The sequence below is a fragment of the Coloeus monedula genome (assembly GCF_965178545.1).
Source record: "Coloeus monedula genome assembly, chromosome: 3".
Lineage (NCBI taxonomy): Eukaryota > Metazoa > Chordata > Aves > Passeriformes > Corvidae > Coloeus > Coloeus monedula.
In genome coordinates this window covers 31,190,965-31,208,488 of record NC_138783.1, presented here as the reverse complement: position 1 = coordinate 31,208,488, position 17,524 = coordinate 31,190,965, and the positions used below count along the sequence as shown (strand labels likewise).

At 45.5% G+C, this 17,524-nt stretch overlaps 1 protein-coding gene across 2 annotated transcripts in view; it reads right to left on the bottom strand.

Moving 5' to 3' along the window:
* The window catches only part of MYO7A (myosin VIIA), a gene marked incomplete at its 3' end in the record, with an annotated part of 61,151 nt that extends 44,761 nt beyond the window's left edge, over positions 1 to 16,390 (bottom strand). Inside the window, exons 1-9 of one of the 2 annotated variants that reach the window (XM_082279429.1) lie at positions 16,325 to 16,390; positions 13,133 to 13,246; positions 11,958 to 12,110; positions 5,917 to 6,101; positions 4,335 to 4,456; positions 2,478 to 2,620; positions 2,263 to 2,376; positions 1,325 to 1,478; positions 587 to 663 (exon numbers count right to left, since the gene is read on the bottom strand). In XM_082279429.1, coding sequence (XP_082135555.1) covers positions 587 to 663; positions 1,325 to 1,478; positions 2,263 to 2,376; positions 2,478 to 2,620; positions 4,335 to 4,456; positions 5,917 to 6,101; positions 11,958 to 12,110; positions 13,133 to 13,231 — 1,047 coding nt within the window. In that variant the 5' untranslated portion in view covers positions 13,232 to 13,246; positions 16,325 to 16,390. Of the gene's footprint in view, positions 1 to 586; positions 664 to 1,324; positions 1,479 to 2,262; positions 2,377 to 2,477; positions 2,621 to 4,334; positions 4,457 to 5,916; positions 6,102 to 11,957; positions 12,111 to 13,132; positions 13,247 to 16,324 lie in introns of those variants that run through there. The other variant, XM_082279430.1, reaches the window with a different exon arrangement.
* Between the last annotated feature and the right edge of the window lie 1,134 nt (positions 16,391 to 17,524).

Below are 17,524 nucleotides of genomic sequence, written 5' to 3'. Positions count from 1 at the left end.
CATCTAGTTCCAACCCCCCTGCCAAGGGCAGGAACACCTTCTGCTAGACCACGTTGTTCAAAGCCCCATCAAACCTGGCCTTAAACATTTCCACAAGTGGAGCAGCCACAAAATCCCTGGGCAACCTGTTCCAGTGCCTCACCACCCTCACAGTGAAGAATTTCTTAATATCTAATTTAAACCTGTCCTCTTTCAGTTTGAAGCCATTCTCCCTTGTCCTATCATTCCACGTCCTTGTCAGAAGTCCCTCCTCCAGCTCTCTTGTAGCCCCTCTAGGTACTGAAAGGGGCTCTAAGCTGTCCTCAGAGCCTTCTCTTCTCCAGGCTGAACAACTCCAAATCTCTCAGCCTGTCTCCATAGCAGAGGTGCTCCAGCCCTCTGACCATCTTTGTGGCGTCCTCTGGCTACTCAGCGCAGATGGAGACACCCACCTTCATGTGCAGGACACAATATGGCTTATCTGGGCCTCTTCAGCTCCCTAAAGCTGGTGGTGCAAGGACAGGCTGGCTCAGCTGAAGCCTTGCCACAATACTAAAAACCTGGGATTGAATCAGAAAGGGAACAGCAGCACTGCAGGGCCACTGACCTCCAGCAACGTTGCTGCAGTGATGAGTGATGCTGACTGAACAACCTCACAGGCATCCAGGTTGTCATAAGTCCGAGCTGGGGAAAGAAAGGCAGAAGGAAAGCCATCAGCAAGGGACATGTCTCTGCAGAAGGTGGATGGGGTGGGGGAAAGGGTCTTTTTCCACTCCCTCCGTGTGATGTCCTGGCAAAATCTGGCCATAGAAGGGAGAGAAAAGTTCACACATCTGCTGGAGTCCTGCTGCTGGCTGCAAAGGACCTGTACTCTGCTCTGCCAGACAAGACAGTAAAGAACGTAGAAATATTTCTAGCATCTAAGTGCTTTAGGCTTCTGTCTTCCAAAGAGGCTTTTTAAATCACTGTCATTTCTGACAGCAGAGCTGTTTGGTACCTTTACAAAGGCATATCCAATCACACAGGCACCTGTCAAATACTCCATTAGCCTCTCCTTGTAAAATCTGAATGTACTGAATGGCCTGTGGCCATATTCAACCTCACAACATTCAGAAAACGTGGATGTCATTGAGCACACTGCAGCCTGGGAGCCCTGCTGTGTGCAGGTGGAGTTATTCCTCATTCCTTGTCCTTACAGTGCCACAATAAACACCTAAGTGCCTGGCATGGCACCATGGCAGGTGTTCTGGATACAGCCCTCCATCCCTAAGCTTGGCTCCCTGTCAGCATGCAGAATAAAGAGCAGCAGTGCACTGGACCACGTCCCTGTATTTTGTCCTTTTACCTTCATACTGCAGGTTGCCCATGTGCAGGATGGCAGCCAGCAGCTTGGAGATCTCCCAGTTCTCCGTGTCGGTGAACATGAGGACCTTCATAGCGGAGCGGATGTTGGCGTACTCCTTGCTATCATCTCTGCCATCACAGGTGGTGCAGTTACCCTGGGGAAGCAAACAGGTCACACACTGCATGGAGCATGTGGGTGTAACCCTAAGTTATCAGGGCTTCCCTTGAACCAGCAGCATTTTGTTTAAGGGATGATGCTGAACTTGTGGATCTGGCTCTGCCCTTTGTCATGTTCTGATTCATTGCTCAGCCTTGTGACCTATACTCACCCTATTGTCCCCAGGTACTCTGGGTCTGACAGCCACCAGCAGAGGAGAAAAAGCTGTCTGAGATGGGGATAGAGAACTGAAGGCTCCCACTGACCCAGTTAGAAAGCTGGGTCCCAGCCTTGCTGATGATTACACCTGCTTCTATCAGCTCCTCTGGGTATCAACACTGGTACATAGGGAGTGGGGCTGGAGATTGCTGTCTCAGTTGGACACACAGCTCAGCCCCATATTCTGCTTAGAATGTGCCATCCAGGCAAGCACTCCTCCCTGTCCATCACTGCCTCAAGAGCATCAGGTCTTACCCAGCTCCCTGGTAATTTCCAAACACGTGGCATGGGCACCATACACCATCCCATCCAAGACTATGTCCTGCTTCACAGGAAGTGTGGAAATAGCCTGGTCTAGACACAGGGATTAAGGGTTTCCACTAAGACTGTGAGCCTTGTGGTGGTGAGACAAAGAGAACTCTCAAACCCTGTGGCTAAGGCTCAAGAAGGTCATAACCAGCAAAGCAGCTCTTGGCTGCAGAAGCAACTCTCTTTTCCTTCTCCCTTGCTAACACCCTTTCACCACATCACCCCACCAAACCTCTGCTCCACTGCTCTCTCACCATCGCAAGGTAGTTGTAGTCCGTGGCTTTCCCAAGACCCAGCTTCTTCTTCTGCTCCATGGTCATTCCTCTCAGCATGCAGTAGAACACGTGGTAATTCCTCTCGTCCTGGGCCTGCAGGAGAAGAGCAAGTGTCAGCTCTGTGAGGAGAACAGCACTGCAAAGGTCGGCTGCCCAAGCGCCAGTCCCTGTGCCTTGCAGGTGTATCACCTTACCTGCCTGCACACCCGGGACTTCTCCAGCAGGTACTGCTCAATCTTTGCCCCCTCGATGGCTCCCCTTTTGTTGAAGTGGATATCGATGTACTTCCCAAATCGGCTGGAATTGTCATTACGGATGGTCTTTGCGTTCCCGAAAGCTGCAAGAATTGTGGTGGGTTAGAGGGGATCTGATGCAGGGAGAATGGTGGATCTGGTCTCATGGGGGGAAAGAAAGCCAAAAGAGAGAGGCTGAGAGGGTAAATTGCAGCTCCAAAGCCTTCCGTTAAGTTTGACTACCCTCGGAAATACAGAGAGGAGCACAAAAAAGGAAGCTTGGGAATGGGATGACCTTATCCAGGAAGAAGGGCTAGGACAGCAGGATTTTGGCAGCAGCTGATGAAATACAAGAGTTGAGCAAGAGTGGCTGCAGTGTGCAAGGTGACACTGTGCAGGAAATGACAGAGCTGCTGGTGAGCGATTTGATCACTGAGAGGGAAAGAAAAGGGAAAATACATCCAAAAGGGAAACACAGACAATTAAGCCAAGCCCCAGCGGGAGACTTCTCTCTGCAAACAGACTATACAGAGAAAGGAACCCATGTCCATCCTCTATTGGGTGTGGATGAGTGCCCTGAGCCAGCACACCATGCAACTTCTGCTCCAGGATTTCTGGCAGGTGATGGACATGTGCTTGAACTACAGAACCTCTCCTCCCTGAATCTTAGCACTGACTAAGTGCATAGTCAATAGCGCCCTGTGTGCTTGTCACACTTCTGTTGATTCCTAGAGGGTTATTTACCACACAGTGGAGGTAAAAATCATAGAATGGTTTGGGTTGGAAGGGACCTTCAAGATCATCTAGTTCCAGCCCCTCTGCCAAGGCAGGGATGCTTCCTGCTAGACCAGGCTGACCAAACCTCCATCCTTAAAGAACAACCCCACTGTCATTCTTTAAGGAAAATGTGATTTTTCTGTGTAAGCATAAAAGGTCTATCTGGCATCACGTTGGTTCAAGAGGGTCAGATCCCCTATTTAATTTACAGACATTCAATTAAAATAGTGGGATTGATCACAGTAACAGCTTGCCACTGAACCTATTAAGGCCACAAGCTGATTCTCATTATCTGGTTCTTTCTTGACCTCCTCTATTTCTTTTTCTGCATTCTGCTGCCATTCACTGATCTTGGAAGGAAAAGGCGGGGTTTGGTATTGTGTATGGCCAGCACAAGGTGCTGTGAAGCTCAGGTCCTATTAAACTGGTGTTTTATGGAACCATCAAAGAACAGGAATAGGATTTTTGCAACTATGGCCAAAAAAAGCAAATATTAGTTAGCTGAATGCAGCACTGATGGGATATTGGTGCTCTGCATGCAGTCCAGCACTGGAAGCGGTGGTGAGATTTTTCAAAAGAACTTTGATTGAACATCAGATACTCAAAAAGATATTGATCAGCACTTTTACATACTACACACAGAATCAGATAAAATTCAGGGTTTTTTATGGATTTTTTTTGAGGAAAGAAATACTGCTTTAACTGGAAAACCATATTTTTTTTCTATTTTAAGTAACAAAACAGCTGAAAAAAATGATTAAGGTCAGCTGAAATGCTTTGCTTTCAATAGTAGTTGTCAAAAATATTAAAGGAAACATTGAGAGCTCAAACCAGAGATTATTATTCTTGTGAAAAATAAATTCAGATGGAAAGAATCTGAATGTATTATTTAGCAAAAGTGTACTTTTAAAAAAAATTCTGTCACTTTTTTGGAAACTCAAAGTGTTACATAAGTGATTTACATTTGGTTACATTTTGTGCTTCCTGAATCTGTTTTTTACTTTTTCCAGCAAAAGAATTCTCCATTATCTGAGGCCTCACCTTCCAAGATGGGATTTGCCTCCAGGACCTGCTGCTCAATCCAGGAGTGCTGACCACTGATTGCTGCCAGGAACTGCAGAATCAGTTTTGTGCTTTCTGTCTTCCCTGCTCCGGATTCACCACTGCAAAGACAACAGGAGTGAAGGTCAGTGAAAGCCATGCTGCATCCATGCCAATGTCCCTCCCTTTGTCTCCAAAGGGACTTCTGTCTCTGTGTCTCTTCTGTTAGCGTAGGCAGGATGAGACCACTAAGGATGGGTTTCCAGAATCCCAAGGACTGGCTGTGGGACAAATGGTAAGACATGGTACCAGACAGCTTCCAGCCAAGATTCAGATTTGCTCTGTGTTCCATTTGGCCCAAGCTGTTGCTTGAGTTTGGGTATCCTGAGCAAATGCCATCATTCAGTCAGCACTAGGAAGGTCATGAAGTACTTTCAGTCAGTGCTTTTCCAGGTATGATCACCAGACCATGACCCTTTGGTCCATGGTCTAGCTGTTCCCATGGGACATCTTCATCACTAGTCTTGATAAGGCAGACTGTGAAATATGGCCTTTTAACAGCAGGGACTTCCACAGGTCTCTTAGGCTTGTTCTAACAAAGAGCAGGTGGAAGAGGAGAAGCTTATGGGGCAGGAAGCCAGAGTTACTCCTCAAACTTTCCTCTTCACTTAAAAAAAACCTCAGTTATCTTGTGATGCTACAAGAGGAAGGGGCTGGGCAGAAATATTTTGGTGAGTATATGGCCTGTTCAGTGACTGAAATAGACCTTCCTGATGTTGAGTACCCAGCCCTGGCCTCATGGGTAAATTGTTTCACTTTTCAGGCCACTGGCACACTGCATCGACTCTCCTATGGGCCCCACATGATGCTTTTTTAAACCAGCAAACTAAGCCTTACTGAATGGCCTTTTCAGACTCATGTATCTGAAATACTGCACACGGGATGTTCCAGAGTTATGGGTCTTTATTCAATGAAACTTAGGGTAGGCATGCCTTGGGGAAAGGGGTGCCTCAAACAAAAAAAACTGTCTGTGGGTTCAAAATTTATCTGACAGTGTTGAGGGCTGAGGATGTCAAATCTGGCTCATACCATTGTTTGGGACAGATACTGGAGGGAATATATACCCATATTATATATATAACTATACCCATAACCAGGCACTTCTTGGTGCCCAAGGGTGATTGGTCCAGAGCAGAGCCATGCATGGAGACACCGTTCAGGAGTGTGAATGACCACAGGTCTAGTGATCAAGCTTGTCCCTAACCCTTCCTTGTGCAGAAAGTATAGATATGTGCATTTCTGATGTCTGTAGGAGTATCGAGTTTAAATTTAAAAGGGGAGGTTAAACATAATTATGAGATCTATTGGGTTGCAAGGGTAAACACCAAAGTATTGATAAAGCACCTTTACGAGGAACAGAGTGACTGCAGAGACCACCTCTGTACAGGGAATACGTGGATGGAAGATCTAATCAGTCACTCAATATCTGATTCTATCTGATAAGCTGTTCCAAATCAAGCATGTTGCATTTTCTCAGCATCTGCTTTCAGGATATGGTCCAGCTGGAAACTTAGCAACTCACCTTATGATACAACACTGGTCCTTGTTGTTGCGCTGCATGTTGAAGTAGCAGTTGTCAGCGATTGCAAAGATGTGTGGTGGCATCTCACCAATCTTTTTGTTGGTGTAGAGGCGTATCTGCTCAGGTGAGTAGATGGGTAGGAGCTGGTAGGGGTTTACTGCCACCAGTATTGAACCAGTGTATGTCTGGAGGAGAAGCACATGAAGGTTTATGGGGAGAGTGGGGTGCAGCTGAGAGACTTTGGCAGCTTGGATGGGATGTGGATGGAGGCCACAAAAATCAAGGCTTTTTAAAAGCTGGATGAAAGATGATGCTCAGAGATGCTTGCAGGGGGAGCCTAGAGGAAAAGGGGAACAGAAGTCCCAAAATACCTAAATCAGTTCATACTCAGCCTTGCTCATGCACAGCATGGATTCAAGCCTTAATTCATATTTTGGATGCTCTCAGTTAAGATTTAGAGTCTCAAGAGAAGCTCATATTTGCAAAAATATCACCAGAGCCAGCATATGTTCATATACATCTACTGCATTCCACATACAACAAGAAACCACAGATGAAAGAAACCTGAGAACCATTCCAAAGGAGGACCAGTTGGATCCAAACCATTCTGACAGATGACTATCTAACCTGTTTCTATCAATCCGTAGCAGATGCTAAGCTTCCCTTTGCAATACATTCTTCTCTACCATCTCTGCCTAACCAAATCTCTCCATACTTCAGTTTAAACCTTGTCCTGTGCAGATGGATATTGCCCACAAAGTCCTGACATATCCCTTCTCATCTATTTCTGAAATTTTGGAAACGGCCTTTGGTCCACTCCCATGCTCTCTGGGGCACTTGAACGAGCATAGCTGTCCTGGGCCTTGGGCAGCAAACTCCTCTGTAGTATCTTGCTTTTTCGTTTCTGTCCTTCCAGAAGCTGTTTCTCTCAAGCCTCTCACCAAAGGACTCATGAACTTTGTTATCTTGCTCAAATGCAGTGGTGAGGTTAGGAGGTTTGGCCACATCCCAAGCTCAAGGCAGAGAATAAGGATCTCCTTCCCCTGTTTCATCTGTCTAGAAGTCAGTGTCTAGAGGAGGTGAGTCATGGGCCTCCACCTTGGGTTAGCCAAGGAGCATGAGATGGAGGCTACTTTCACTCTGTGACTTCAAAGAATTCAAGTCCCTTTCTCTAGGTTAATTTTTAGCAACTGAAGTTACAAGATTAATCTCACCTTTCTTTCCTGGTGGAACCAGCTGTGAAAGCGCCCCCACTACTGCACATATTTTTCAGGAAACAAAATAAGTAATTCCAATATTAATATAATCCTTATGGGTTGTCATCTGCACGGCCTAAAACCAGTAAGATTTTGGCACAAAGCAGCAAAGTGGCACAGCCAAGGATGCTTGTGAGAGAAAAGAAGTAATTTGTCACCATCTATGGAACACTTGCCACCAGTTTGGGCTTCCTGAAGGCAGCCAGTAGGTGGCAATTGTGTCCCATAGTAGGGATGATGAAAAACATTGGGGTTCCTCACCTTCTAGTCTCAAGGCCAACACAAGAGAGCAACTTTCAGTTCAATCCCACGTGAGGTTTGACTTTACAGTGGTAATTGAGAAAGGACACGATACTCTTCTCTGTAATAGGGGGTTACGTGCCAGTAAGGGGAAAAAGCTCTTTGAGCTCAAGAACAATGTCGTCACAACTCCAAAGGGTAGATATTGGATATGAAATCATGTAGACTAGATTTTAGAAGAAGTAGGCATTGAAATAAGGGAGCAGAGACATCCCAGAAAAGCCTTCAAAGGGGACAGAACAAGTAACCTCAGTGCTCAGAGAACAAGTGAGCTCAATTTCTGAATGGGATTATGACACCAAGATCTCTAATGAAGACTCCTTTGAGTCCTAGCTGAGATATTTGGAAAACTCTTTTCCTCTTTACAATTTATTACTCGGTTAATTTTAGGGACATTTTCCATCTTCCTTGAGCCTCTTTTCAAAAAAAAAAAAAAAAATCTAACTGCTTGCAGAGGTCTCTGAAATCCCTGCATTTCAGTCACACTGGTCTGCCCTGCCACAAATGCAAACAGAGAGGCTTTTAAAGGTGTTAACCATTAGTGGCAGGAAAGCTTCTTGGATGCTCTCACTGACCCTTCCCTTGTGATCTGCAAAACACTCTGTCAGCACGAACTCTTGTACTACTGCTTGTTTTTGTAGGTCATTCCTAGTTGATAAATAATCACAATTTGCCCAATTCTCACAGCTGACAGAAGGCAAAACTTTGTTCACTCTTTCAATGAGGGGTCAAAGGGCACTTCCAAGGAAATATTAGCTCACTGGTTTCTATTGCTGGGTGATGTCAAAGTCCTTTTCTATTGGAAAAATAAAACTTTACTAAGAGCAGGGACTCTGCCATAGCTGACCACAGGAACCGCATCTCACAGCAAATTCATTACTGCCTGCATGACCTACATTTTAATTAGCCCCAAACAAATCCTTTCTGAGCCTGCTTCCCTCACTACCCAGAATACCATGGCTGACTTCATCTGGATTGTTATGGGGTTAAAGCTCTACCAAACATTACTGCATTTTGGCAGCCCTTAGAGAGCAGCAGCAGGCACTGGTCATCTCCAGATAAAGAGATTTAACCTTACTCACGAGTCCAAACTCCCCACCAGACTCTCTTGCTATTCAGCATAGCTTCTCTTGGTGCATGCAAGCCAAACTAAGGGCAAGAATCCCTTGCTGAAGTTTTTCATATTTTGCTGCAGACATTTCTTCCCTTCAAGTTAAGGTCATTACTGAGAAGGACTTAAAGCTTTAACCACATTCACAGGTCAGGGACCTTCCAGCTCTGGGAGGTGTCACAACTTCACCATGTGGGTCAAGCTCTGCACCAAAGCGGATGGATGCTCTCAGTGCATATATGAAGCAGCAGCAATGGTGGTGCAAAGTAAATGAGAAGGCCACAATGTTGAACAGAAAAAGGTGATCCAGTGGAAGGCATGACAGCAATTGCAAATGGCATTGCCAAGAGTCATACTTACCCTCCCGCCGCAGTTTGTCTTATGAGTAAAATGTGAGGGAGAAGAAAAAGGGAAATTATATTTTATTAGAGCAGGACTACATCCTCCACAAAGCTAAGGACATGAGGAAACAAGAGGAACTGAAGCCCCATTGGAAAAGTAATCATTTACTCAGCAGGCTCAGAAATCCTTTCAAGCAGTGAAACTTAACTATCTTTAAGACAGGGCTAATTATACCACAGAAAAAAGCACCTCAGGGGACTGGGTGTCCCCTGCACACATGGCATCCATATGGTACCTTGGCTTTGCAAAACTGGCATCAATATTTACCACATCCAACACAAATCTACTCCTCCTAGTGCCATCATTCGTAATAGCTGAGATCTAAGGTTGGGTTCCCAAGTCTCCAGCTACACACCTGTAGACAGAAGGGGTTTGCATGCCTCTCTATCAAGCTACACACTCTCTGTCATTTTGAGAGTGTCATTCAGATTCTGAGATTGCACTAATTGCTGTGCTGTGCCCAGTTCTTGGGCTGGCACTCTAAAGCCATTAGTGGTGTGGAGCAATCAAGGCACAGTAACCTGGAACCTCTGTGATGCAAATGTCTTTGTGGGATGTGGCCATCCCTTAGGCAGTAATTCTGTAGGACACACTGAACTGTCACCATCGAACCAGAAGAACTCGTAGAGAAACCAATGTGGTTATTGTGTCACTTCAGCCCAAATCACCACCCACACTCACCTCCAGGCTAGAAGCTACCCTTTGCATCAGCCCTTATTAGGATGATGTTGCCAAACAACACTTTGCCCAGTGCTTGTTTGTGTTCCTAATCTTCCTGAATGCCTGTGAATAGCTTGGCAAGGGAGCTCAGAGACAGAGCTTTTATGAAGGAGCTTGGTGTATTCACAGGCAATCTGATACTGCAACACAAAATTGTATCTGAGGACCTCTGGTCACTTAGAGAGGCAACAGGCACTTTTGCTGGACAACATAGGCACCCCAAAAGAGACACATGGACACCACTGAAAAAATATCCAACATAGTCCAAACTTTCTCAGAGAGAGTGGCAGGAATCCACTTTGTGCCACTGCAGGGTGCCCACAAGCAGGGGAAAAAGGGGCAGTGCTCAATGGGTAAATACAAGTTCCTTGAATGAGCCAATCGGCTACAAATTATTGGCCACCTGTACTTCTTGGGTGGCATTCATGTTGCTTGAATTCAATTATCCACATAAGTACTGCACCTAACCTTGAAGATAGATGTGCTCTGAGATGGGGGAGGTTGAACTGTAGACCACCAGCCTAAACTTTTCTTCCAACATAAAATCGTCTATGATATCCAAGCTCCAGTCAGCTCTAAAGAATCCGAGAGGCACTTCTGTTTGCATAGCTGAAAGGCAATCTTGTCTCTGCTGGCTCTATTGACACCGCTGGTGACTGCCATGGATTCCCAGTGCACATGGAGACACCACCTCAAGCATGAATTCGGCCTGTTAACTTGCTAGTTTACCATTATAAATGGCAAGAAATTTCAATTAGAAAGGGAGAAACTCAGTTCATCTAAGGTGGGAATAATTTTCTGGTTATACTCTTTTTGTCTAAACTGACAATACAGGGGACTTAGGCATCATGCACAACAAAGTGTCTGAGTGAGAGATGCATTTGGAGGTCTCTATTCTCCTCCAAGTTTTGGGGACTTAGGGGTGCCTTTTCAGCACCCACATCCCCTTCCTCCAGGACTGGACTCCATCTCTGAAAGAAGAGAACAATATCTCCCAGAGAAGGGGCAAAAAGCTGTCAATCATTAACAGCCTACATAACAGAGTGGTATCTTCTCCATCACTGCCCAGCCCTAATCCAAAACCTTCCTATCGAAAGGCACTGGACATCAAGCAGTGGTGAACAAATAGACTTGATAAATAAAATTCTGCCCATACTCTGTTAGCTTATTTTATCTGTGAAGTCTGACTGTCTTGCAATTCCCTCTGGCCTGAAAATCTAGTGGTCTCTAGAGCCTTTTAAAAGTTACATGACCAGCAGGCTTTGAAAAGGCCTTCAAAGGCCCAGTAGGAATTTACCTGAGTATCTGAAAACAGTAGGATTTAAGAGTAATACTAAATTTTCCATATTTGCAGAGGCTGTTTAAATACATTATCTAGCAGCAAACACACGTGCACTCTGAATTTCTCTCTGAGGAACATGCACAAGACTACACAGCATAGCGAACACCGATAAAACCAGGACAGAGACTTGAATGCTGACTCCTGTCATGCTGGGGAGGTGGCCTTTGCAATGCTATCACAGAAAAGAGATGCAGTTCTGACTGGCTCCCTGTAAACCCCTCCATCTATGAATGTCTGTTTGCGTTGGCAAGGCTGCACTGGGTCCACTGGGCATGACATGACTGAGCTGACCTAAGGAAGGACACTGCTGTCCCCAGAGATCAGCTGTCAGGATTCCAGGCAACCCAGGGCTAATATGCCATTAACACAGACTGGGAAGGTTTTTTAGAGGTGTTCTGTGAGTTGCTCACTTCTTTGTTCCCAGTTATTTCATATGTGCCCCTCTTCATCCTTTCTCCACCCCTTCCACCTCCAGCAATTGTTATCTTCACCCGCTTGGGTTCAATAAGTTAATGGTTCAGGGGGAGAGGGCAGAAGGGTAACATCCAGCATGTAGTTTACACCTCTACAAAAGTTTTTGCTTCAGGATGACTACAACATGCTCATGGCCTGGGTTGAACTGGTTATTCTGTGTGCAGAAAGCTAATGCACATGCCCAAAACTTCTGCAGGGGTGGGACAGCAAGATGGACTTTGCCCATCACCTTACTCATAGGGTTTTTCACTGGGGCATACACAAGGTCTGAAATGTGTCCTCTAATGTCAGAATGCCCTCACCACCTGGGACAAAGTGAAGGTAGAAACCCAGATGTTTAGTTCAATCAGGATTCCCCCCAACGTGGGTTCCCTGGAGCTAAGGAGAGCAGGGGGTGGAGTGCAGAAAGAGAGGTGGAGGTAATGTGGACACTCACATAGATGAGGTGCTCCCGATAGCGAATCAGCAGGTTCCTGAGAATTCCTGCCTCATTCAGGTCCCCCAGGCGGATCATGTCCTCCACTCCATGGATGGACGTGGGGTGCATGGGTTTGATGTGGCTGGCATTCTGTGGGGAAATCCAGTGCTCCTGGGAAAAAAGCAGGGCCAGAGAAAGGTAAGTCAAATGAGAGACCACTTGGATGAAAGACACAAACAGCCCACCCCAAACAGAAGGACCAGACGGAAGAACGTACACAAGAGACCATCAGCACATGTGCCACAGCTTCTGTTTCTGGGGTAAGGCAGTGATGAGTTTGAAATATTTGTAACAGAAGAAGAAAAGCATCTTTTTATTGGAGTTTTACTGGAGCAGCAAGAGACTGGAGACACAAGCCATCCTGGCAGGAGCCTCCTCCAGGGCAACATGTTCATCCAGCACATCAGGGGAGTTTATAACAAAGAGCAGATTTGTCTTCCCCTTCACAACTGCATTTTCACATCCCTGGTTAACCCTCTGCCACAAAATACTGTTGAGCAGAGAGAAGATGATTTAGAAAAGGAGAGAGGGATGGCAAAGTCATACTTTTATTGGCAATGTTATTTAGACTCACCACTTCTAAGGGCTTCATAAGGCACTACAAATTGCACACAAGGACCCTGCCAAACCAAGTCTCTTTCTATCACCCTTGAAGGGAGTGAGAGCATTTACAATTACCCCAGTAAGAAAAACAAAAGAAGCATGGAGAACCACCTTCTGCTTGTGATAGAGACCTTACTCTAAAATAGCCACCATTGCACGAAAGTAGAGGTGGGAAGTTGAAGGAGAACCAATGTTCGGGCACATCAGGCATTGGTAGGAGGTCAGGAAGGAGTGGATAAAAACAGAGGAACCTCAGACTTAGGAGGGCTTGCACAAATAACTATCTAAATGTGTTTTGGGGGCTTCTGCTACCATTGTACTCAAAAAGCTTCTCAATCTTGCACTCCCAGTACAGCCACAAAAGTAGGGACACAACACTGTCTTGTCTTTACAAATAGAAAACTATGGCACAGTTGATTCCCAAGGACATATGAGAAGCCCATAATGAAGTCAATTATCATGGCCCTGGGACGCCTGTCCCAGCAAGGTCACAGAGCTGAAGAAGGCACATCACAAGCCTTTGTACGTACATTGCCCTCATCATCCACGACCTGGATCTGTCCAGAGTCACACAGTTTAACCACCGCTCCAATGGGGACGTCGAATTCCCGTCCGGTTTTGAGGTCCATCCACACATAATCCCCCTGGAAACAAAGACAGCACAGTTATACTCAGTGCTGCAGGAAGTTCAGCATCTCTTGGGATACAAGCTGTTGATGTTTGGTACCCAAATCATTAGCACAAGTCAAATGACTTCCCTTGCAAACCACAAACCACCCCTTTTCATAGAGGCTCAGGAAAGAAGGTGCTTTGCGTGTGGCACCTGGGGGTGTGGTTTAGTGGTGAACACACTGGTGCTGGGTTAATGGTAGGACTTGATGATCTTAGAAGTCTTTTCCAACCTGAATGACTCCCTGACTCTGTGAAATCCCCTGCAAGGTGCCAGCAACAGGGCACGGTCCACACAGCAAACACACACTGCCCTAAGTCTCTGCTCCTCAAACTTGTGAGTGGTTGCTGGTCACAGAATGCATCCAGCAGAAACAGGGTACAGAACAGTGATACAGGCAGAAAAAACCACCCAGGTAGAGGTTTTCCTCTGTGTAATGTACAAACCTAGGAAGTCACATTTAGGAGATGATTTTGAGCTCTGCTAAGCCTTATCTGGAGGCTCGTGGCACCTTTCTTCCTGGCAGACAACAATTACCAGATATTCCTTGGAAACTTCTGAAAAGGGAATGACTAAAGATGGGTTAAGAACATAGAGGCAGCTGTATGTTCTTCAGGAGTTCTTCCAGCTACAGCAATGTGTAGGTGGGCTGTTTGTATTTAATACTTCTCAGTGGATTTTATCTGCTGCGAGCAATTTCACTTGAGTTCTGAAGCTGTGCAAAGTTTTAGCATCCCTAAACCCAAAAGGCTGTGTCCTTTTACACGTTTCAAATGTTTTACCTCTTTCATTTGAGACCTCTGTGTTTTCATTTTGAAAGACACAGCAAGCAGTTGACCCCTATGTACTCACTCCATGTCACTACTGATCCTATGCACGCACCTCTGTCAGTCCTGCTGGGCAGGGACTATCTGCTCATCAGCTCTGTAGATATTAAATTACTCAAATGCAAAAAAGCTTTTTAAAAAGCTGTTTTTCTCAATACAAAAGCAAACTCCAAAATAATTCCAAACTAAAGCCCCAAGCAGGAGCCACACTGGAACAAAGCAGAATTATTTCCCACCCCTATTCTCAGTGGGAAAAGGCATTAAAATTGGGAGCAATCTAGTTGTCAGGTGTGTTTTCATTCATGCAGCTGAGATTAATATGGTGGACTTGTAGCTCCACCTAAACCCACATTCCTGGGGACCAGCTCCACTTGTACCTATTAAGCACGATGCAAATGCAGTATCTACCTTTTGAAGTCCTGAAGAACTGCTGGGAGAGGGAGAAGGGAAAACCAGGATGTATTACTTTGCATGTGCTCTGATATAACCCCTTTCCTGAGTATCCACTATCAACCATTTCTGTGGACAGAGCATATTTAGAGATTTGGTTTGGCCCAACAGGCTGCTAAACAACCTTCATCTCTCTGCTGGGAGGTGGGAACTGGAGACATCACCATCTGAGTCATCATTCACTAAGAATTCCAAGAGACACAAAACTCTGAGTACCACCAGGATGTAAGGTTATACTCAGGGATCCACACATGGAGAAACTACACACCTGGAATCCCCAACCATTTTGTGGCAGACTCTACCCTTGGCAGCTACTTGCTACGTTTTCACTAGGATATCAACAAAGTCATCCTGCTCACATGGAGCTCAGGATCCAGTCCTTAGTTTGGGTTTTCATTTCCTCAAAGGGTTGTGCTACAGCTATAAGTATCTTTATCCAGCTCATAAAAATATAATATTCATATCTTTTTCTCATTAACTGTCTCATCCTCACATCTCATAACTTAATTAAAAAGGAAAAAAAGTCACAACTAATGAATACAGTGTCAGGAGCAGATACATTATAAATCGATATATATTAATATTTATTTTTTAGCTTCTTTGATCCAAGACTCAAAGCATTTCAGAATGTTCAGCACTGTTATCCTCTCTGCATCACTGGGCAAATTCATGCACACAGTGGGTAACCTGATCAAGGTGTCAGCAAGAGATGAGCCAGGTTGCTCGGTCCCTGCTCAGCAGAAAACCTTTCCAACACCTTAGCAGCTCTGCAAAAATTGCTCTTGATCAAAACCCCAAGAACTGTAATGCTGTCTTTTAAAAAAAAAAGATCTCTAATATTGAATAGCTGTAAAAGCAGCCTGCTTCATATGGTGCATTACCATACAGCTGAGATAAAAGGCAGTCTGCCCTCCCCAAGGTAAACTGATACTCTACTACCACTAAGAAAACTTCTGTGCTTTGTCTGCCTAATGCACAGAGTGCTCGTTCCCTCAAACTGCTCTTTCTAAACCCATTAAAGTGCAGTTCTTAATACTGGTGAAAAAAGTCTTATGGGATGGGCTAAGCTGGTAAGCTCAGGAAGGTTGGGGGGTTATAAAATAACCACTTATTAAGAGTGCTGACCCATTTCCTTTTCTGACTTTAATCAATTTCATATAAATCCCATGAAAGTCAGCTACATTGCTTCTGCTGAAGCAATCACCTCTGGATCAGCCCCAAACCCAGCAGATATATTGTGGATTTCAGGGCAAATCGGGGTGATTTATGCATTTACCAGCTGTGGCTTGTGAGTTGCATAACCTGCCTCATGCCTAAACTGGTGCAGTTTATCTTCCAAAATACATGGCAAAGTACTGGAGAAGTGAGAATACCACCAGACCCTTCACAGTATGAACATGGTCTGCCTCTTCCTCCTCAATGCAGCCAGTGGGTTTAGCACCCTTTCAAACTAGAAAAATCTTCCAAATTGCTCTGGGGCAGACCCTCAGGACTTCACAAACTGGGGGCAGTGACAACCAAACAGTGGTGCAAGACAAGAAAACACCCCACACAGATCCACACAATTCACAAAGAGGATCTTAAGGAGGAGCTTCCAAATGTGAAGAGCAAGAAGGTTGCACTGCAGGGGAGCTACAGTGCTTGGGGGGGGGACAAAGGAGGAAGGTGAGAGAAGCTGGCGTAAGCAGTACAAGGATCCCATCAACAGCAAGACAGATTTCAAAGTAGCCTGAAAGCTTCCAGCCATGCTCAGGGCTTGGGACCCCCTATCTTACCGCTAAAATGGTCGTGGGCTTCAGGACCTGGTTGACATTGCGAAGTAGTGTCCATCTGCCCTGGTCTCTCTCCTGATCTTCCACCACCTCAGGGCATGGCTGCATGAAAACGACTTTCTTCTTCTTCAACATCTCCAAAAGTTTGCAGTGGTATTTGTCCCTGTCTCTGCTTTCTACGTGTATTCCACCATGAATGCCAGAATGCGGTGCCCGGTTTGCTCTAGACCTGCAGCGTGATCATGCCTGCTGCTCACAGGACACCCTCTGACCTGATTCACAATATGGCTCTTGGTAAAGATCTTCTCCTAGCAGGAAAATTCCCACGCACCAGCCATGGTCCTCCCCTGGCCAGCTGACACGCTCACTGTATATGACCTGTGGGAATCTCAAAGCAAACTGTACAACTTTGCTTCTCTTCACTTAAATTCTTCCAGTCTCTCCAGCAAGGGCTGATACTCAGTCAGGGACCTGAAGGACACTGCAATTACCCGTTCTGCAAAAACAACTGCAGGATTAACAGGAAACCTCTTCATTTCCCCAGGACTTCTCTCCGTTACCTTCCTTTCTTAGTGAAATAACTGTCTGCCAGCTTGAGGACTTTCAGCACAGAACACTCTGGGATACTTATTAATCCACAAATGCAGTCAGTCCCCATGCAACACATGGCATTTAATTAACCTAATACCTTTACATACCAAATTAACCAAAGCGCAGTGGGAACTCAAAACCAGAGGCCATCTGCATTTTCTTTAAACTGATCGCCTTGAGTAGATCCATAGCAACTGAATTTTAAATAATTGAGTGGAAGGTGTTCAGCGCAGCACGGCCTCTGTGCCTATAGGTGAGAGGAGAGCCTGTGCTGTGGATGAAAATGGGCTCAATACAAGGACCATGGAGATAATGAGGTTGCACTGACTCTACACCTGCCAGCTCCACAGACCCGTTTCTGCAATCACTCCTTCTCTATAGGGAGGACTGCTCTACTAAGGACTAACCAGGACCACTGGCCCAGCCCAAAGAGTACACCGCATTTTATAGCCTCAGGTTTGCTTTTTCCTCGTCCTATCTTAGATACACTTGAAATTTCTCTTTTTCATCTAAGAAAGGCTTTTCTGGTCATTTAGAGGATTTCAGACCACTATAGCTGGGCCCCGAATTTCTTCCATTAAAATTTTGAATCTAAAGCACTGCTATTTATAC